Source organism: Parambassis ranga, chromosome 7, assembly GCF_900634625.1.
Source record: "Parambassis ranga chromosome 7, fParRan2.1, whole genome shotgun sequence".
In the NCBI taxonomy this organism is placed as follows: domain Eukaryota; kingdom Metazoa; phylum Chordata; class Actinopteri; family Ambassidae; genus Parambassis; species Parambassis ranga.
Genome location: NC_041028.1, coordinates 8087195 through 8109894, shown reverse-complemented (window position 1 = coordinate 8109894; position 22700 = coordinate 8087195). Strand labels below are relative to the sequence as shown.

Below are 22700 nucleotides of genomic sequence, written 5' to 3'. Positions count from 1 at the left end.
GATTCATTTTCCACCATGACTGGCTGTGCATCAGTGAGCATAGGTATATAGTCCCTACCTGTGCATTGGCCAGTTTTTAAGTGAAAGCTCAATCAACTTGCTTTTGTAACAATACAATCAATTACATGTGCTGGGCCAGGAGCTGTTGGTGACAATGATTAACAACTACCTGTTGCGCTGCAGCGAACAAAATAAAAATGTTTTATAAAACATTGTGCATTTATTTTGGAGACAATTACCGTGCTTCCGACACAGCCTGGCGGTTCTCCGGTGAGCTTGACGCATCTCATCCTCCAGTAGGAGCGCCTGTGATCGGCCTCTTAAAGACGCACTCTGCCTTTGTTGTCAGATAACTTTTTTGACTGTACACTACTAAATAATTTATTTAAATCTTATTTAGCTAAATTATTTGTTTGAACAGAAAGAAATACATGTAAATTATCATGATCACGTTGAACAATAGATAAATTAATTACTGAACTTTGACCCTTGAGTTGACTGGCTCTCTGACAGGATTATGTTTCTCTTTGTATACACAGTAAAGGAGATTGTTTGTTTGAGTTCCAATTTCACATTTCACATGATTAAAAAATAGCAAGGTAAAGACAAAAGGGACAAGGTTGGGGTTTTATTTTGAAAACTACAAAGCTCCAAACAATAAGCGTTCAATCAATCAGGATCAGATTGTGTGATTAATGCTCAAATAGCAGGAAATGATCCAATGCAAAAGTTAAAATATCCATTCACATTTGAAAATGAATTCAAAAACACTTTCTGCTTTGTCACAGCAATACAAAACAGCACATTACAATGATAAGACTTCTGTTTTGGCAAAAATCCACACCCTCCTCACAAGAACCCACAACAATCTCTTTTAAATCTGGCACACAAACATAAGCTGTATTTCAGCTGTTTCAAGTAACCAATATCAATGTTAGGCCTTTATAAAACACAGAAAACAGACACACAGGAGTTGCATATGAGCAATGAATGATGTCGAATGCATACAGTACACATATTTAAAAACACTGAAAAATGGCAAATATGTACATCCCTGAAATAAACAGTGAAAACAAACTGAATGGATAAAAGATGACATTCTGTGTAATAATAATAATAATAATATAATAAAATGATGTGAGCATAGTGCTATGGTTTCTATTCCTCACACTGTCATCAGTCTGTCAGACCCATTTTAAAGTCATCTCAAACACTACAACAAATCCAAGAAATTCATCACATTATCTCTCTCATGATGTTTCTCACAGTCTCCCATACAAACATTTATTCATTAATTATTCTATGAGAATAGAGACATTTTTCAATAAATCTGATGGCTTACTGATGGCTTACACATTTTTAGTATATTTTATCTGATAAAAGATAATACTAATGTTTTCATAGTTGTTTGTTCATGGGCAGATAGCTGCAGCTACATACACACTACTGTAAGGAGAGTTAGGAGAGTTGCCCTTTGGCTTCTTGGTTCAGGAGTCTGTTCTCCTTTACACACCACCAATTCATGTATATATACACAGAACAATTATTCATCTGTGATCACAGCTTCAGCAAAGTCTTTGTGTCATCCTTTGCAGTCCTGCAGTAACCACCCACTGGAATTATTCATTGTTTACTACTAACCATCTTTACAATCAAAGGCAGGGGTAAAAAAGTCTGGATATTTAAAACTCATAGTCCTCGTCAGCCATGTCAATTGCCCAGGCAAACTTCTCTCTCTGGGTTTTGTTGTAGATCTTCTCAATTGGAATACCCCACTTCTTGCACCTGGAGAGAGGATGAAAGGTCAGGACAAAAATGACATCAGAATGGGAAAACAATGAGAAATGTTCATTTTTCTGGGTTGTAATAGCTCACTTTATAATGACAAGGTGGTTAGCTCCAGTGCTAATCTAAAACAAATTACCTACTTTTTCTATAGTTTAAATTCACTAGCTGTCAAGCCACTGTGTCTTGATGTCTGTTGTCCATTTTCTCACAAATACAGACAGTATGCCAGGTTCCCATGCACCACCCTTTAGAGTGAAACCCATCCTTTACACACTCCAGCAAGTCAAAACATGGAGAATTCTTGTAGCCCACTTGATTCAGAAGGTTGAAGCAAGGCATCTGGACTTGTAGAGTTTTCTTGAAGAGGTTTTAAAGCAGCTATATCTGTTCTGTTTCCCCCAGTGTTTCTCTTCTCTGTGGCCTGACCCTCCAGTCAGCCACAGACAGCTCCTTATTGACTTCCCACATGGAGGAAGGAGTGCTGTTTGGGGACGCTCCCTGGCTTTCAGAAACAAACCCCATTGTTCCTTGCGCTCACACGCTTTTCTTCCTCTTATTTGCCTTTTGCAGCCGTTAGCTTTTTGCTTGTGCTGCTCCTTTTCCTACAATGCAAGAGCATTTCCTGCCTTTCTGTCACCAAGGTAGATATGTACTCCACACTCTCACCCACTCAGAGACAGCTCACCCATGCAACAGTAAATGATTTACTCCCAGTTGTTTTAATCACAGTGACAACTGTGATTAAATAGTTAACAGTATAAACACAGAAAAATTGTGCTACATTAATACCATGCAACAGAGATGCGTGGATCAAGGTAGTTGAGCTTGGAGGTTCCCAGAGCAATCTGCTTGTTCTCCTCTCTGTCTGTGGCCTGCACCTGGAGCTTCATGAGCTGCTCTTCTATCCTCTGTACAGCCTTACGCTTCACTTCCACAGCCCTGAGACAGAAAGAGGATGCAAACCAAGAAATGGGAATAACAATACTGACCAAACAAAACAAGACAGAGCTGCACAGCCACACGATGAGGAAGAATTATACAGAGGGACTGAAAAAACAGATGCACTGACTCCACAAACGTAAAGTTTAGGACACATTCTACCAGGGACAAAGAGTGGTTAGCTTTCTTACTTTTTGCTCTTGTCATTATGGGAAGCCTTGTGATCAGCCTTGGCTGCTTTCAGCTGCTTCCTGGCTGCGGACAGTTGACTTTGTTTCTCATCAATCTGCAATCAAAGCAAATACATGTGAAGAAAAAATGCACCATGGACAGACCTTTATCTTCCACTATGACAAAAACGTTTTATTTAGAGAACCAACAAAATTCAACAGAATGGGGTAACATGGAGGCTCACCTTGTTCTGAAGGTTTTGCATGGACTTCTCAAAGGTTTTGGGTGGAGCTCTCTGATGGTTACACAAAATGGCCACCGCTCGATTGGCTCGATTGTATGACAGGATCTTTGCTGGTATGTTCTCATCAGCTGTAGAACCAACAAGGTACAACAAGTAAGTAAGAAAGGAATTTTTTTTAAATTAATAAAAGGCAAAATAAGTCATATAAGTCATATACAGGTACATATTACAGGTACATCCATAAATTCCTGTTTTAACCCATATGCCCTGTATTACAGGGTCACAGCTGTCACAGTACACACAGGACAGGTCCTGTAATGTATTGGCACTTATACTGCATTGTACGGTATATTTTGCTTGTGTAGCAGGTGGAGTGAGTTGTTTTTTTACAGGTAGTTAACTTATATAGTTGATTTCATTGTGTTCATGTGACAATCTGAACCATCACTCACGGCAGGTAAGTTCCTTGAGCTGCTGCTGCAGGGTGATAGAGGCATTGTATGTACGGAAGACCTTTGCTGTGAGTCCATCCATCAGCTCTTGTAAGTGCTTATTTAGAATAGAAGTCTGCAGGACAAAGACAGGTGGAATGAAGTTACAGTTGGGCAAAACAGATAAACATGTTAACAAACTGAAATGTAAACAGTTAATTTAAAATACAGCTCAGGTATTTGTGTGGGTTTCTTACATTCAATCTGTCGAAAAGGTCGTCTTCAGGCTGCTTGTTTTCGAGAAACAACTGGAGGTTTTTAAACACCTGATAAGAAAGAATAACAACTTATGGATCCTGTACAATTACATTTCTGCCACAAGGGGGTGTCATCTCATTTCTGGTGGTTATTGATTGCAGATTAGCACTTGTTTTTGGTAAAGGTGACAAAGCAGAGGGGAAGCGTAACCAAACAGATTTTCTGAAAACTGAAAATTCCTGCTATGTTTCCTATTGTGTTGTGTTTCTATAGTGTGTGTGTGTGTGTGTGTGAGAGAGAGAGAGAGAGAGAGAGAGAGAGTACACTCTGTTAATAGCAGGAAACAGACCACCCTCTGAGGCAGAGCTGACGGAAAGCTTTTAGTGTCTGATCACCTGCCTGTGCAAACATCCTCAGTGTAGAAACTTCTTATCTCATTAACACAAAATTTTGTCACATACACAACCAACACATTCAAACAACTGAAATCACAGCTTTGCGCTGTAATATACAGTGTCTGTCACAGTTCCTATTTTTACCCTCATTCCTTTTCTTACCCTCTTCTCCACTGGGATCTTGTTGTAGTAGCGAATGGAGTCTTTTCCCAAGAAGTCAAACTCCACCACATACTCCTGTTCATCCATCTTAGGATACAGTTTGATGTGCTCCACCCGCAGCGAGCAGCAGCCGACAGTGTCCGCTGTCTCACCTTCCTCCTTTTCATTACCCGCCCTCAGTGCCAGCTACAAGAAAAACACACACAATCATCACAAGAAAACTGAGACATATACAGCAATGTGGCGCCCCTACTTGCAACTCATTATCAGCAGTCAAGAATTAGTCCCTAAAACATATTGGACAAAAGGGTAAGTGTACCGTTTTGCAGTACACTACACCCTAATGTCTTTTGGCATCCTTTGCTTTTTTTGGGATGCACCCGGTTGGTAATGTTTTCACAATGTTAATTTCATTTCAGTTTGTTTTCCTCACCCTGTCTATAAAATACAGTGCCACCGCCCTCTGTCTGATCCGCATCTCCTTCGACTTCCAGTCATCTCTATACTGTGAACGTAGGCGATCCACACACTTCTTCAAACGCCGTGCAGTCTCATACTTCTGCCAGTCCTTCTCTCCCTGCACACACAAGCAGATGATATTTCTTGCATCAAGAAAAACACTGATAAAAAATATTTAACCGAAAGCTGACGATGTGAAAGCACAGGTACCTTGATTCTGGAACTAGGGTTCAACATGATGTACTTGATGGATCCCTGGATGTTCTCTGTCCAAGAAGCTAACCAGGTCACCTTGTTGTCGTGGCGAACTTCCTTCCATTTTGTTCCTGGGGGAGGTTTAGGGTGCTTGGAGTCCCTGTGGAAAGAGAAACAATATTTACTAAAAAGGTGTGTGAGTTTAACATGCATGTTTACATATAGCATAAACAGCTTAGACAAATATGACAGTAAAAACAAAACCCACTATGAACACAATGTACAGTAAGGTTATCAGGTCCTCCCTGGGTTGTTATTGTTTAAACAGATGCAATGTACTCTGACAGGAAGACAACCCTTGACACAGTGCCAGCACATGTGCATGTATGTCAGTTATGCATCTGCAATACCGAATATGACACAGGCATGCCTCTGTTTGATGCCAATTGAATTGAATTACAAAGTAGCCTCCCCCCCCACACACACATACCCCTAAGGCATGGAATGACAGAGATAAAAAAGAACATTATTCCCACAGTCTATAAATACATCCAGCAAACACAACATGATAGTTGTACCAGATGATGGACAGAAAGATAAAGAGGAAAGAAAACAGGGGTAGTGCAGAAAAAGACGATGAATGTAATGTCTTACTTTCTGACAGACTTAAAAGCTTAGACAGGCATCCACTTACAGTATTCTTTTTACAAGCATACGGTACACATTTTCATCTGACACTTCTACTTCACACAATGTGAAACGATCTCATTATGTAATTTCACCTACAGTGGTTTGACAGGGCCACCTTGTGGTACAACTCAGAACTAGGTGCAAAAACAACATGACGTGGTGGCTTTCCTGTGCATCTAAACATGAATAACTACACTGTTAGAAGTGATGGAATGTGGTAATAATTGTGGTAATAAGTTTCCCCCACTTGCTACAATTAATGATGATGTCTTCAGGTCTGATGCGGCGCTTCAGCATGCCCATCTTCGGATGGTCACCTCGTCCTCGGAAGAGTCCCGGCGGCTCAATGCGAAAATTTCCAATCCTCTCCTTGTGGTTGTCCATGATACAGAAACCATACTCCTGGAGGAGTCGTTCATTTTCTTCTTTTATTTTCTACAGAGTGAAGAAAAATATTAAAAGACTCCGAAACACTCTAAAGGTTGGGGGAGTACCCATGAATGTAGGCCTACCAGTTTCTCTTCTTTTGACATCTGTTTCTTGGCTTCTGATTGGATCTTGAAGTACTCATTCATCTCACTGAAGTTGCACTTATTCAGGTCAGTTAACACACACTTTTCCTCTGATGTCATTTCCTAAAATGAGAAAATATATGGCAATTTAAATTCTCTTATAACTCTTTGTGTACATCTTAAAACACTACAACATTTTCCTCACCTTCCTCCAGTCCTTAAAAAAGTTCTTCCTAAAGATGTCCTTAGTGGTGTACTCATGATCCAACATCTTGGCAAAAAATGTGGCTACCTCCTCAGCAGGACCACTAAGTTTCATAGGTTTACCTGCAAAGAAAAATACATGTAGTCTTGGCCAAAATGTACTAAATATTTTTTACAGACGTACTCACCGTTATAGTAAAATTTAACGTTGTCAGGCAAAGGTTCATATGGTGGTGCAAACACTGGACCCTTATGTTCAAGGAAGCGCCACTTGGAGCCATCAGTATATCTTTCCTCCTCCCACCTAATCACCATAAACAACAACAAAACACAGCCGGTGAGAGAAAAGACAAATATGGTATCTGCTTCTCTGTAGTTGTTGCATATCAGCTAACTGTTCTTGGGTTGTAATTTCCTGAGGAAAAGAACAATTTGTCCCTGAAATTATCTTACCATTTCCACTTCTCCTCTTCTTCTTTTTTGGCTTTCTTTCCCTCTGTTAGCTTTTTGTCCTTTGTTTTCTTTTTGTGCTTGACATCCTAAGTAACCAGATTAAAAGAAAATAAATCTACAGAACACGAACAGCAGACACTCCAGCCTGCCGAATGTATCATGATCACAATAATGAACAAAAACTAAATTAACCTCCTCCTCCTCGTCATCTTCATACTCATGTTTCCTTTTCTTGGCCTTTTTGTCATGTTCTACCTTGACTTTCTTGGGCTTGTGTTCAAACCTGTAAACAATTTTAATGCCACACAACGGAAGATTAGGTTACACAATTGCAACAAAACTAAACCTAAACTGTAAATGGACATGTTTTGAACTTATCTGAATGACACCTACTCTTCATCATCGTACTCTCGTTTGGAGGTCTTAATGTGATGGGGGGAGGGGTAGAAGCCATTGTCTTCTTCAGGCTCGCTCTTTATGGCAGCTGGGCTTGTGTCTCTAAGTTGGGGGAAAAAAACAGTGAACTGCATATTACATATGAATAAATGTAAAAAAATAATTCCACCTAATAGATACACAGATGCAGCTGCCAACTACAGGACAGACAGCTGGCACAAATATCACAGTGTGAATGTGTAAGTTAATAGGCTTATAATATCACTGCACCATCATTAGGGAACAAATGGCTCTGACCATAATTACATTTGCATGTTCCATTAAATTATTGTTTTGCTTATGATTATTCTTATATATTGCTTAACCATTTTAGCACTATTGTTAAAGAAGCAACTTAAGAAGCAAATTATTGTAAAAATAATGATAAATAAATGCAGTAGCTGTAAGTAGGCTTATAAGAACGACAAATGTTCTTAATGTTTCAGTCATTCTCAGTTGTGGGATGACAGGACAGGAGGTTGCCCTCCTACACAGGCATACACTCCAGTTGAGGAGAATTCTTGAGCAGAATTTGCAACATCAAGAAGTTGGCACAGCTTAACAATGTTCTCCACAGAGCATCTATATCTGTCATACAGATGTTCATCAAGGAAAGCCAAATGGTTTAGATATCCTCCTTTAGAGACCCACAGGCCACCCATAAGTCTTTTGTTACACTATTTAGTTAAAACTAACACTCTTTAGTAAAAGCACAATAGCATGGTTTCTTAAGTAAATATAACTTTGAACAGATTGTGTACACATATGTTTTTATGTGTACTATTTCCTACCAAAATGTGTCAATAAAGGCAAGAAATCTGTTTTTTTGTTTTTTTGTTTTTTTAACAACTGCTCATCTGATCTACCTAAAGCTTGGAAGGTTTGGAGCACAGGTTATCGTGAAAGTATACCCTGGGATACTACTTTTTTGTGACACTCACAACAAAGAGATGCTGTTTACCTTACATATCCATTTTCCTTCTCCTTTTTGGGCTTGTCTAAATACGATGACTGAATCTGTCAGAAACAAGCAGAAATAAAGCAGGACGTCATGCTGTGCGACAAAGGCTTTCACATCTTTTAAACAGTTTTACTCATAGTTAGACAGACTTGATGGGAGGAGAGGCCATCTGCATGCTTATTAGTGATGTATTGTTTTGTTTTGTCTCAAAAGCAATCATAGGAAAAAAGACAATAATAAACACAAGTGTTGTGTCAGGATCAAGATCATGAGAAACCTTTTATGTTAGTGTCACCATATAATTATTCAGTCACGATGAAAAAACAAAATATATACACCAAACAGCCGGTTGGTGCAAAAGCCATACTGACTAGCTATTAACAAACCTTCTCTTCTCTCCTCTTCTCTTTGTCCTTGTCTTTCTCTTTGTGTCTTTCCCTGTGCTTGTCTGAGCTGCCATTGCTGTGCTTCAGCTTCTCTTTGTCCTTGTGTTTCTTCTCAGAGTGATCCTTGTGTTCACTGGTACACAGAAGCCACAGAGGTCAGAGATCAAGTGCAGGAGGTCAGACATGGTCAGAACAACCAACCAGCAGCAACATACATTTATAATAATTTTTTTCACATTACAATGACTGTGTCATAGACAACAGCCAGTAAAGATAGCCAAAGTAATGAATCTGCTATTATACTGCTGTCCACAAATATTTCTACTAGACAAAGGGAAGCAAGAGCAAATGTTTCACAATGGCTCAAATTACAAATGCACTGCAGATGTCATTCATAAATGTGCATTTGGGAGATTTAACTTGCCAAAGCCTCTGTGACTTTTTTGTATATTTTACGCAGGCATCATCAGCAAACAAATAACTTATTTGTAAATATTACTCACTGACTGAACTAACCGAAGCCAAAGAGCAAGATAAAGAGAGCAAAGATAAAAGTTAACAGTTTTTGTGAACTGTAATATGTATATATTACATATTATTATGTATTATTTCTCCAGACTCCAAAGAAAAACACATCCTACCTGTTGCTGTGCTTGATTTTCTCACGTTCCTTGTCTTTCTTGTGTTCCTTGTGTCTGTGTTCCTTGTCTTTGTACTTGTCTTTATGTTTGTGTGTGTCTACAATGAAAAGGATCGACTTGTTTAAAAGCATTTTAGGGATCAAAACAAATATATTTTTTATATACAAATTGAATATTATCTAAAAACAAGCTTACACCTGACTTTCAAAGATTTTTGAGGTAGTGTCTCCACCCAGGCAACATAAGCACAGACAAAGTAAGGGAAAACTTCTCTTTTCAACCCATAACTTGTGAGCTTTATAGTTACTATGTATAAACAAATGGACAAAAACATCAGCATATTCTTAAACTTTGTCAAAGATTACACAGATGATTACATCAAAATACAAGTGCAGCTGGACCAGAAGCAGCACACAGCAAATTTACTTAGTTGCCTTCGATATTACCAAACTCGTGTATTAAATTATAAACAGTTATTATCCCCTGATGCTGCCAGTCAGATTAATACACTCTAATGACTGTACATGAGTTAATATTAAAATGTTTCCTGGTGAGTGCAATCCCTCCTGAGGAAGACCTGATTTTGCCTGATCATCACCTTGCAGCTCCCTGTTGTCACAGCAGTTTAATAACAGTACTGTCATATGAAACAATAATAAACACCCACCTTACAAACCAAACACGTTCACACTGACTGCTTTTGCTTTCCATCAAATCGTGCAGCAAATGAATCCTTCAAGGATAAGTAGTGTTCTCAACTTTGCAGGAGTTTAATACTGCTGTATATAAAACTGCTGTGTGAGGGCTATAACTTGTGCAGTTTTGCTTGAGGCATATGTTTTTAAAAATGTAGTGCAACTTTCCTTTTGTGTGACTGAAGTTTTAAACTCCTGTACGAGTATTTCCTGCTGGCAGCGCAGATAAATGTCTTTGACAACAGAGATGGAGGCAGAGTGCAGGTGGGGCTGAGATACGGGCTGGGAGAGGCGATAAGCTCCCAGCCCTAGCCTCCATATCACGGCAGACAGTTGGGCTCACTGTTCGGCGCCCTGGCTGCTACACACTGAAAAAGAAAATGGCGCAGAGACTAAGTCCTCAACCCCAATTCGGCCACTTTCGGCTCCAAAATTCGCTGTAATTGCAGGTACATGTTGCCAAACTAAAGCGTGCAAAATGTACACGACGCCAGGCCCTTTCAGAATACCTTATCAGATTAAAAATACGACGTTGGCAAGTGTGTATTTGAGACCCTCTTTTTGAACAATAGCCGCAAGAGAGTGGAGGAGAAGGGACTTAGTCTCTGGGACGCCATTTCTGTCCTTTAAAAACTAACAGTAGACAGGTATTCCGACTAGAAATCACACTCAATATGAATAAAAATCCTCATCAGAGGACATACCGCTTCCTTTAGATCCACAATTGACCTGAAAATAAATGAGAAATATGTTTTTAATATTTCAATTTTAAAAATGCCGGTAGCTCGGTTATTCAAGTTTGAAATGGCATACAAATGTAACGAAGAAATATGTATATTCTGCAACCATATAACTAAAACAGTCGCCATATATTAGAAGTTTTCTCTACCAGGGCAAAGAGGACAAGCTAACTTATAGCGTTTACAAAGGATTCTTTCGTATCTTTGACATCCCTACGGTCAACAGTCGTGTAATAACAGCTATTACAGAGGAATTGCTATTAACTGTCCATAAAACATGAATTATTGGCCAAGAGCTACCTGAGAGTGTCCGCGTCCATAAACTCCGCTCATGGTCAAGTAGTTTTTGTTTGTAAAGCAGGTAAAGTTAGCACAGTAGGCAGCTGTTCAAGATGCGACTGTACAGGATGCGAGGCTCAGGGAACCCTCACTGACAGCCCGGAATGGAGTCCCAATCTTTACGCACTGCGCATGCTCACCACGACCTCAACGCAGATAAAGCCCTACCTGAATCAGTATCAAAACATCATACAGCAAATCGCTGTGGGTACAAATCATTTCCATTCACGATTATTTATGATCGCACTATCATAAAGGATGTTTTCTTTAGCCCGCTGGCGTAGTTTGAATCTATATGGTAGTTTGTTTTCTGTATTTGCTAAATTAAAAAGTAATACTGTAAAGACTGTGCAAACTGTAACCGACAACAACCCAAACTAACTCATTAAACAAATCAGTTTCACAGAGCAAAAGCAGTAGAAAATTTAATTCAGCTTTACAACATAATTATACAGTAATGACAAGCTTCAATATCAGTCTTCACGTGACTAATCCAGCATTTAATATAAAAAGCACATTCACACAAAATGTATGCACACATTCTAACTACAATCTCACAAAATAGCAAGGACAAAACAACAGCGTAATTCTTTTTAAAACAATCTGTACATGGTTTCTTCCTCCAGTAAAAATGATCTTGGCCAGAGAAACCAATATCCATTGATTCACAGCGGGAAACAAAATATATACAGTACAGTTCACAGGTTGCCTATTTGGACTTCCTTCGTTTTGCCTGGGTGGGACTCGCTCCAGTTTCTGTTTAAAACAAAAACAAAAAGCTTAAAATTGTTTTACACAAAAAATAGAGCATTGCCACATGTATAGCTCAGATGCAGTGTTCACGTTACCTTTTACAGCAGCACTGGTTCCAGGCCTGGCTGATCTCTTCCTCATGCCACTGTCCGCTACTGGCTCCTCCTCCACCTCCTTCTCTGCCCGGGAGCTACGTCTGCTTGGCCCCTTGGGCTTCTCCACAGGAGCCCTGGGAGAACCAGACAGAAAAACAACGAACGACAAGGAAGGAAGGAAGGACAACACAAGAATGTGTTACTGAACATGTAAGGATGTTGGTTAACTCTGCTCTATTTAGAAAGATGTGATACCAATCAGGACTCTGCTGTTTTTCCTCGTCTACCACAGATACTGTCCATCTTCATCCCGACAGCATCCACTACGTTGACATAATCACTGCTTGTGTCTTTGCAGCACAAACATGTTAAAATACATACCTTGGGACTAAGTTGATGGGCGTCTTTCTTTTCTTTGCCCATCTGTGATAGAAGTGGAAAAACAGCGGTAAACTATAAACTGTGCTGAACAAACATGGCTTCACTCCCCCACCATATTATGACAATCCCAAGGAAAAGAGATGTGGCCATAAAGGTAAGTGGAGAGGTACAGTTTGATTTGTGATTGGCTGTTCTTGGATAAAGCTTTTCGACATGCATTAATATATTTATATTGCATGCTAATCATACGTACCAAGTGCTGAGGCCACAAGGCTCACTGTTAACACCATGTACCACCGTGGCCAACCAAATGAACTCCCTTAGTTTCAGTGGATTGTGAAATGTCTAAGCATTTCGTCTTCAAGAGCATGAGTCTTAAGATCAATAGTAGAGGATACCTTGCAACATTTAGCCCATGAAGAACTACACATACAATCAACAATACACCAATTAAAAGCATGTAAATGTAACATGGAATCTTACCCCTGCTCAGAACCTGAAGAGACCTCTTCACCTAAAAACAGCACAACACATAAATTAGCTCGTTCTGGCTTATTCGTAATCATATTTTTCCTGTTTATTTGAGACAAGGTTTTAGACCACCTAAAAAGAACAACTATCCTTACCAGTCTTCTCAGTGGACATAGGTTCCTGTGGCGCAGGAACTTCATGTTGAGTAGATTCTAGGAGATGAAAGGATGAAATTCTGTATTAAGGTATACACATCATTAGCTTACTCTGAAAAAGGATCAAGCCCAGATACAGATAGTTTCCAAGCCTAATGATTTTTGTTTACCCGAGGTGGTCTCTATGGTTTCAGCAGGTGCTGCAGCTGGTAACATGGAAGGCTCCACAGTTGGGGGGTCAGACTGGCCTGATGGAATGCCACTTGGGTTAGCAGCTGGAGAAGATGTGGTGTTGGAAACCTCCTGAGCAGGTCCCGGCGCAGCAACAATTGGGACAATAGACGGTACCGGACTTTGGACAGGAGAAACAGTAGGGAGCATGGCAGAACTAGAGACAACAGGCATGGTAGCCACTACAGTGACAACAGGGGCTTGAGACGTTACAGCCTGTGCTGGGCTTGAGACTAAAGCAGGTGCAGGCAATGGTGCCTGGGCAACAATCTGAGTAGGAACAGTTATTTGCCCTGAACCTGATACTGGGGAGGAGACCACAGGGAGAGAAACATTGCTTGCAGCAACAGCAGTAGTATGGGCAGCTTGAGCTTCAATCTGAATGGCTGTAGCAGGAGGAAGAAAGATGCGTGGTGGCGCAGACCCTGTTTGCCCCTGTACAGGACTTTGCACAGAGTCAACTGTACCAGAGACAGCTACAGCAGCCTGTGTAGGCTTAGTTTTCACCTGGGCAGTAGGAGATGGAGACATGGGGCTCTTTCGCATGGCATTAACAGCTCCAGGACTAGAGCAGGGTGGAGAAGCCAGAGGTGGCTGAAAGGGAGATGATGCTGATGGGCTTGGATGTGGAGAGGGCTGTTGAACTGGAAGAGCAGATTTCTGAGCAGAACCTGTCTCACCAAGAGTTTCTGTTTTCATAGCCCCAGGGTTAATTTGCTGAGTTGCCAGTACAGTACCAACAGTAGAAGATGAGGACATACTTGTAGCAATTTGGACCTGTCCAACAATACTTCTAGTGGGCTGAGTACTGGTCATATTAGCTGCTGAAGCCTGGATAGAGCTTGAGGCAGGAGAAATTTGGATGTTTGTAGAAGACACCTGGATTGACCCCACCATGGTGACTGACTGTGGCACAACTGTATTGGGAGCCCCAGATGCACTTGGGACCTGAAAAATTGGGTTAATAAATACAGGAGTGGTGGCAATAAATTGAGGTCGTGGGGCAGGGGTCTGCTGCCGGATGTCCTGGGGTCTCATGTTCTTGTTAGGCACAGCAACCATAGTGGAGACCATAGATGCGGCCTGTGGAGTCGGGGCAGATGTAATGGGGTTTGATGTGACAAACACAGTGATCTGGTTGGGAGGCCCGGTGTTAGAAGAGGCAGGGATCTGTATGACTGAGTTTACACTTGTCACAGGTTTGGGACTAGGGCTTGGTTTTAGAACTGAAGTGGCTGGGTTTAAAGCAGAGCTAGAATTAGAACTGGTGCTAACTGTTGAGGCAGAACTGTTCTGACCAAAAGTGACCTGGATGGGGCTTACACTTGGGGTAGTATTAGTGTTAGTACTGTTGTTACTACAAAGAGCAGGTGTTGGGTTTACAGTTAGACTAGCATTAACCCCAAGACTTGAAATAGGGTTTTGGTTGAGGCTGGGAGTAGTATTTGAGTTCACGTTATTTAGAGTGTGAGAGGTGGAAATTGAGGCAGGTTGCATGTTAGGACTACTGGTAGCGACTGGGACAGCAGGTTTGGGCTTAATGTCTGTTTCACTTATGGTGGCAGCAGTAGTTACAGATGTTGATACATCTGTACTTTGGGAATTGATGTGAAGGGGTCTTTCTTGATCCAAGGCAGACTTGGGACTTTCTTTTCCTGCGACGTCCCTGACAGTATTATTTTGTGTAGGCCGAACAAGCATGTTTGGAACACCAGTGTTATCTAGTAACTGGTTGAGGGAGGTTGGAGCCGTTCTTAGAGCAGGTGAGACCTCAGAGTCCTGCATAGGCACTGGGTGTGTTGGTTGCCTATCAACTGTGGGAGCTTGCAGTTCTAGGTCAGATTTAGGCTGCTGAGGTACAGAGAGACGAGGACTTGCCATCCTGGGCATTGATAGCTCCCGCAAAGGCTGGGGCTGGGCTTGTGGTTGTGGCTGTGACTGAACCTGAGCCTGAAGCTGAGCATGAAGCTGAGCCTGAGGCTGGGGCATCTGCCGTTGCTCTGCTGTCATCATTCCCTGACTTTCCCTAGCCCCATCAGAGGGGTTACCTTGAATGCCATGGAGGGTGCTCTGGTTTTGTTGTGCTTCTATCCCTCCACTTACTTGTAAAGGCATAGACACTGGACTTTGAGGTACTGAGGTAGGGCTTAGCATCATTGTTTGCCCCTGAGGGTTGGCCAACTGCTGCTGCTGGGGAGGGCAGGTGATAGGGGCCATTTTAGTCCCCTTTTGTCTTCCTGGACTTGGGGTAGCCGACTTGCGGCTAGAGGCTGGACTTGACCTCCGACTATTGCTCGGACTTGCCCTCTTACCTTGCCCTCCAGCCTGTTTGTCCTGTTTAGGACCAGCAGTCCCTGCACCAGCACTAGCAGAGAAAGATTGCTGATTGTTGTTAGTGTTATTTCCACCTGCTCCGACATTGTTGTTGTTTCCTGGGAGAGTTAAGTTTGGGGGGGCCTGCCCAATGGCCTTTAAAGTTGTTGGGTTCAGACCTTGCTGGTCAAATCCTCTGTTTAAGTTTGGTTGCCTGGGAGGCAAAGGAATGTTGATTTTTGGTGGAAACAGCCCTGCAATAGAAGCATTAAGCCTCTCAGGTGAAAGATTAATTTCAGAGGGTTCAGTGCTGGGTGGACGATTAGTTGGGGTGAGAGGATGGTGATACGGCCTAGGGCTGGCTCTGTTTGGGGTTTTAGGTCTTGAGCTCTGTGTAGTTGTGGGGACATTAGGAAAATGATGACCAGGCATCGGACCTCCCTGCTGGGGTTGAGTGGGTAACTGTTGCTGAGGACTGGCTCCAGTGTGCTGGGGCACTTGTGCTGGACCAGGGCCTTGCTTCATCATGTGAGTGTTGGAGCCCTGATTGGAAATAATTTGTTGGGTTCCATTGCCAGGCTGAATCCCTATTTCTGGACCACCAGGTCTGTCTTGTTTTAAATGTGAACCAGCAGGGGCATCTTCAGATCCAGTGTTCTGGGGACCCTGCCCTGCATCAGGATGGGACATTCTTCGCGCAACGCCTGCAAGCTAGAGAGGTGAACAAATCAATCAAGCTACAATTAACTACCAAGTAAACAACACCGAGTGTTTACATAAGCCTCAGCACTTGGCCCTCACCTGTGGGTTCACCATTAGCGGCATCCCCCTGGCTTTGTCAGGTGATGGTGGAACCCCTCCATGACCCTGAAGGCTGATCATAACAGGCATGTTGCCCTGCTGAGAAGGATGCCTTTGCACATCAGGTTGATTGCCCATGTTCCGAGGAGGAATCTGCCCTCCTGGAGGAATGGGCATGCGATTCTTTGCCTGCTCCTGCTGCATCTTCAGCATCATCATCATCTGTTGTTGCTAGGTTGTTGAAAAGGATCGACATTAAGTATGAATAGACACTTTTTTGTGTTTATGCAGAATAATCTTATTGATGTATACAATAATACTACCTGCTGTTGCATATGTGGCTGTTGTGTTTGCTGCTGCTGTAGCTGATGAGGGTGCATTTGGGGCTGGCTTTGTCCTGGAGCCTGTGGCCCTGTCATCACCTGCTGCCCTTGAGCATTCTGGAGACCCATCTGCATCTGCTGTATCTGTTGCTGCATTTGTTGTTGCTGCTGTTGTAACTGTTGCTGCTGTTGTTGTTGCTGCTGCTGCTGCTGTTGTTGTTGTTGTATTTGCTGCTGTTGCATTTGTTGTTGCATTTGCTGCTGATGCTGCATTTGCTGTTGTTGTATTTGCTGCTGTTGCATTTGTTGTTGTATTTGCTGTTGATGCTGCTGCTGTTGTGGTTGTGGTGGCTGCTGCTGTTGTTGTTGTTGTTGTTGTTGTTGTTGCTGCTGTTGTTGTTGCTGCATAAATTGCATAGGAGCCTGCTGCAATACTCTCTGGTCTCCAGGTTGGCCAGGAAAGCCTATATTAAATTATAAAGAGGTATAAATTAAAACTGTGGAGAAATACTAATTGGTATCTAACATAGTTACATAATGACTGCTTTATTTCTATCAATTACCTGCAGGCCTGTTAGCAAAATCAGGAAGTTTCTGGCCTGAATTGTCTAAGCCCAAACCTGGTTCTCCAGCCAGATTAGGGAGGTCTGAATCCTCAATTCCAGCAGCTACATCAAGCCCACTAATGGACAGAATCAGAAAAATAATATATGTTAAACCTGGGGTTTTCATCTTGTAATAAAACAAACTGTAGCAAATATACATTTTTACCCAAGTCCCTCTACTTGCTGTTGTCCTTCTCCCTCTTTGGGCTTCTTCTTGCGTGCTGGTTTTTTCTTTTTAGGTTTGGCTTGATTTACCCCACCTGTTCCCTGTTTTCCTCCTGGTCCAAACTGGCTGGCTGAGATATCACTCTGCAGCAGGTTGACCAGCAGAGGGCTAGTGAGAGTAACATCCTTGCTGACTGGAAACCCTCCTCCCTGTCCACAGGGTCCCCCCATTTGCATCTGGCCTGGGAACTGCGCATTGAAGTTCATGCCATGACCTGGAAAGTGGCCATTTCCCATCTGCATGTGCTGAGGGCCTACCATCATGCCTTGCTGCTGCTCTGCCTGCATATTAGGAACCATTTGTTGGACCCCCAAATCCCCATTTCCACCATTAGGATCTCCCATGCCATGTGGATGTTGCTGAACTGCATGCTGTTGCTGCTGCTGTAACATGGCCTGTTGTTGTTTCTGTTGCTGCTGTAACTGCTGCTGCTGCTGCAACTGTTGTTGAATAAGATGACTGGCAGGAGGTCTCATCTGTTGTCCATGCATGCCTATGGCTTGATTAGGATTACCAGTAATAGGAACCTGCTGTGACTGATTCATCTGCTGGTGTTGTTGCTGTTGTTGCTGCTGTTGTAGCTGTTGCAACTGGTGTTGTTGCTGCTGTTGTAGCTGCTGTTGCTGAAGCTGTGCCATTTGCTGCTGTTGTTGTGGAGTCATCTGCTGAGGGCCAACCTGGCCCTGGAACTGAGCCATGTTACCTGGAACATTTGGTGAAGGACCACGCATCATTGGTCCAGACATGACCCCAGGTGGAATCTTTCCTCCAAATGCTTGCTTGTTGCCTTGTATCTGGTTGACAACCATTTGTTCCATCATTGAGTTTTGTTGCTGTTGTTGCTGCTGCTGTTGCTGCTGCTGCAGCAGCATGACCTGGTGCCCTTGGCCTCCAACCATCTGACCTTGCCCATGCATCACCCCCTGGCCTTGCTGAGGCATCATCTGCTTAGGTGGGGTCATTCCTCCTCTCTGCCCTTGATTGAGAGGCCTTGAGAGGACAGTCTGACCACCACCCTGGCCTTGAACCATCTGGCTGGGGGAGGAAGACACAGGCTGGGCCTGATGCTGGAGGCCCAACATCTGGGTTTGAAGACTAGGCTGTTGTTGGCCCATACTGGGCCCTGCAGTTGTACCTGGGGGAGGACCTGCCATGCCACTTTGTACACCCATAACATTAGGCTGAGCATGGGGTGGCCCCTGCATTGAGTTTGGTGGGGGGGCTGATGGCTGAGGACCTGATACAAAATGGAGAGAAAAAAGTAAAGAAATTACTTCAATCAGATTCATATGAGGTTAATAACTAGTATGACTTTTACTGACTGTTATTGCGTGACAGAAAAATAAAGACACAAATCTACAGCCCCATTCCTATATGCACTCAATTAGTATCCTGCTTGTGTGATGGTAATCTTTGCAAGTCATACTAAGTAATATTTCTACAAATACAATGTTAAAAATTCACTGTAATGCAACATCTGCCTTAACCTAATAAACTACTGTGTTAAACTGCAAACCTTTCATCAATGAAAGTTAGCATAGTAGCTAGTATAGGATGATTTTCTCATTACAACAACAAAATCAATTTATAATGAATAATTGTATGCAATAAATAATCATAAGTGAAAAAAAACATTTTATGTAACCACTTAGTGACAATATGTGCTCAGTGCTCATGGAAACACGATTTAATTTCAAATATAGATCCTAAAGATTTTTGTAATGGCATAAATCTTGCTTCTGTTGTACAAAATGTAGCATAGTGTACACTACACCTATATGGTTGCCCTTAGAATACCTGCGTGCATCTACAGTGTTATAGATATTTTACCTGTGTGAGTCATTGCTTGGCTGCTCTGCAGTTGCTGGCTTGCTCCTCCAACAGGGGTTCCTGGAGTGCTGGCACTCACCTGACCTTGAACAAAATTCGGGTTTGGAAAGCCCATGGGACGCTTTGGCATGCCTGAAAACAGGAGTTACTAATTTAGTTACAGTGCACATCAGACTACAAAATGTATTCTTAAGTATACTTTGATTAAAAAAAATGTTTTTATAGTATTGGTTTCAGTCTAACAAGAAATGTTATTCAACTGTAACTCACCTGGGTGAACTTGGGCCCCAGGTTGTCCATGCTGGGGCATTCCCATGAATCCTTGTGGCATATTACCCTGTTGTCCGAGGGCAGCTCTTCCTGGTGAACCAACACCTTGGGGGAAGCCCTGTGGAGTCGTAGGCCTCTGAGCCATCATAGGAGGTGTGCCAGGTGAACCCTGTTGAAAAGGAGATGAGGACGAGCCAGGGGACTTGGCAGTGAGGTTCCCCTGTGGCACAGTTTGTGGAAGGGGTGGAGGGGGTCTGGGTGGTCCTGCCACACCACCAGGGGCAACCTGTTGGCCTTTAGGCTGTGGAGCAGCAAACTGACCCATTCCTGCCTGTTGTTGTTGTTGTAACTGTCCTTGTCCCATTGCATTAAATACCTGCCCAGCCTGCTGACTCCCAAATGGGTAAGGTGGTGGAGGATGACTGGGGGTCTGAACCGTAGCAAGGGAAGGTGGACGTTGAACCATTTGAGCTTGGGGGGGAGGCTTTCTCCAGCCAGGGCCTCCTTGAGCAGCAGGTGGCTGGAGGACACCAGAGGACAACTGATTCCATCCAGGAGGCACAGCCATCTGACCTGATGGGTTAAAGGGGGGTCTAGAACCAAGCTGAGAAAGCTGAGCTTGCTGCTGGGCCTGTTGCTGTTGGTGATGCTGTTGTTGTAGCTGCTGCAGTGCAGCAGGGTTGAGTGGTCTCCCAGGCTGCAAAGCCTGCATGGGATGGGCAGCTTGAGGAGGCATGGGGCCTGGGCCATGGGGACCAGCCTGCTGGTGCTGAAGTTGTTGCTGCTGAACTGGCATACCTGACATCATTGGATCCATCACATCTGTGAGGATAGAAGTTCTGTTATTTCTGCCCCATGCATGACCTTCTCCAACATGGTATCATTTGACACAGAGAACATTATCATACCAAGTAGACAAAGACATTAACCTGTTTGTGATGGTGGTCTCTGAATTCGTGGATGGACCTGTCCACTACTTCCTGGTAACATGGGCTGACCTGCCATACCAGGCCCAGGGGGAACCATTGACGGATTAGCCATCCTTACACCCCCTGATTGAAATATATGCATCCAATTCATTATATGTAAACAGGCAAATAAGCCAGACTTTGAATTAGTTTTGATTTTCACAGCAATTAACCAGTTACAGCATTAAGTTCAGTATGACATTACCTTGTCCAGGCTGACCTGGGAAGCCAACAGCACCAATTGGTCCATTTACTCTAACTTCTTGTCCTCTATTTGGTCCCATCGCCACATTGATGGCGCCCTCCCCTAAACCATAAATAAACAGAAAAATAACATCTTAGCTAATTTAACAATGCTTGTTACAGTAGGCACGTAACCATAGAGAGTCACTCAAGAGTCTGGGGTGTTGCAGTCTAGTGTATCAAGTTTGAAGGGTACAGTCTTACCTTCTATCTGTACAGAGAGAATCCCCAGGTCTCTGAGCTGCTGCTGGTTGTTCTGGGCCAACAGTCTGAGTCGCTCAGCAGCATCCCGAGGAATGTTAAAGGTAACCCGCACACTGTTCCATGGTTCCACATGCTTTAGCTGTAGCTGATCAGAGCCTAAAAGTGACACAACTAATGAATAAGGCTGCAGGATGTTGCAGTTTCAGAGTATACAAGATGTTTTTGTCTTGATCAAATGTTATAAAACATACAGAATAAGGACATGCTTCAACTTAGAATTTATGTGTCCCTCTTAGATTTGTTTCACAATACTATGCCTCACAAAAAAACTGAGGGATAAATTATGTCTGTTAAGGTTAACCTATATCAACAATAAATGCTGCAAAGTGGCTTAAAGAAGACAATTTAACTGTCAATTTCTTTTCATTTCAAAACATCTATACTGCTTTTTCCAAGATTGTAAAAAAATGAAAGCATATGAAACCAACCCATATCGAGCACATCGGGTATTCCATTGAGAACTGTGTCAAGTTTTTGAGAGAAGTCGTCATCATCCATATTCCCTTGAAAGGCAACAAAGACTGTAAAATCTTCTTGTCTTCTGTTTTCTTCAGTGCCATCTTCGTTCGTTATCATCTCCTCATCTGTTAAAGCACATCCATGGCAATTGTCAGAATCCTCTCCTGCATCCTCCCCAACACCAGAGTCCCGGTCGGATTCACCATCAGTCTCCAGATACTCTGTCCTTAGGGACACCTCAGGTGGGGTACATGAGAGTGCCATCCTCCCCTCCTCCTCTTACTAGGAGTGGCGTCTGAAGTGTTTTATGCTGCAATCACACATTTGACACAGATCACAGGTGCAATTACTATTACAGCTCAGAACGGCAAGCTTAGGTAGGTAGGTAGGTAGGTACGTTAAAAGCTTCAGTCTAAAATTCAGTGCTTTCTTTCTGTAAATTAATGACACAACACGTTTGTACAAGTGTGCACAGTGGCATCACCTTGAGCAGTAACGTTGTATTTCTCTCAGACATTGTTATAGGTCACAAAATAAAACGGCTCTGTAGGTGGGTTATTATAAACGCAGTGTGATTTCAACTAATGATACACAGTACAAATTTACGATCATTCACGATGGGACCATCTTGGCCAGCATCATCGGCCCAGCAGTAGCACAGGCCTTAGCAGTGTAGCAAGTGTAAGCTAACATAAAGCGAACAAAATACGCAGGGCCAACACAATATCTAACATGTACCATTGTGCACTCTCATGCTGGTATAAGCATCACTTACACCTCAAATTATTACATTTATAGCAGTACTACTAAAGAAAATACAATTAATGTCAAGGCGGTTCCTGCTGGCTTCCCCGAAAGCTGCGTTTAGCAAACGTTAGCCACATTAGCGATGGTAGCACAGAGGGTAATTTATCACGAATGCATTGAAACATCGCATGTTAGCTTCCCAGTTTGTTAACTTTAACTGCCGACGTATTATCAGAAGCAAATAGGTGAAGCAGAATTCTTACCACATATATTTATCGGAAAATAAATTCAACCAGACGACATCTGCTGCGAGATTAGCTAACAAAACATGAAGTGTAAGGAATCTAGCAGTAAGCAGCAGCACTTCCGGTGGTGTTTTACAAAATAAGATCCCAGTTGAGGAAGGGGCATCATCGACCCCCAAAGAAACACTGAGCATAAACCAAGAAATGGAATTATGACATAAT

The 22700-nt window shown here is 42.6% G+C and overlaps 2 protein-coding genes across 3 annotated transcripts; both read right to left on the bottom strand.

Moving 5' to 3' along the window:
• Positions 1 to 627: 627 nt before the first annotated feature.
• On the bottom strand, positions 628 to 11200 carry top1b (DNA topoisomerase Ib). The gene is made up of 21 exons (XM_028410775.1): positions 11060 to 11200; positions 10724 to 10748; positions 9325 to 9421; positions 8684 to 8816; positions 8298 to 8353; positions 7295 to 7399; positions 7094 to 7184; positions 6902 to 6987; positions 6637 to 6752; positions 6450 to 6571; positions 6245 to 6367; positions 5980 to 6167; positions 5058 to 5202; positions 4822 to 4965; positions 4389 to 4574; positions 3831 to 3899; positions 3595 to 3709; positions 3143 to 3270; positions 2919 to 3013; positions 2578 to 2727; positions 628 to 1785 (listed from the first exon to the last, which is right to left on the bottom strand). Exons 1-21 carry the CDS (start codon positions 11090 to 11092, stop codon positions 1683 to 1685), a joined length of 2310 nt encoding a protein of 769 aa, XP_028266576.1. The 5' UTR covers positions 11093 to 11200; the 3' UTR covers positions 628 to 1682.
• Positions 11201 to 11496: 296 nt separating this feature from the next.
• Positions 11497 to 22603, bottom strand: ncoa6 (nuclear receptor coactivator 6). 2 transcript variants are annotated; one of them, XM_028409364.1, is made up of 17 exons: positions 22497 to 22603; positions 21456 to 21796; positions 20968 to 21123; positions 20726 to 20827; positions 20482 to 20604; positions 19553 to 20374; positions 19283 to 19414; positions 17393 to 18689; positions 17185 to 17303; positions 16622 to 17085; positions 16299 to 16529; positions 13124 to 16208; positions 12954 to 13010; positions 12811 to 12841; positions 12328 to 12369; positions 11947 to 12080; positions 11497 to 11854 (listed from the first exon to the last, which is right to left on the bottom strand). In XM_028409364.1, exons 2-17 carry the CDS (start codon positions 21748 to 21750, stop codon positions 11808 to 11810), a joined length of 7137 nt encoding a protein of 2378 aa, XP_028265165.1. In that variant the 5' UTR covers positions 21751 to 21796; positions 22497 to 22603; the 3' UTR covers positions 11497 to 11807. The 2 variants fall into 2 exon arrangements, with proteins under 2 accessions (XP_028265165.1, XP_028265167.1); XM_028409366.1 differs by lacking the exon at positions 12328 to 12369.
• Between the last annotated feature and the right edge of the window lie 97 nt (positions 22604 to 22700).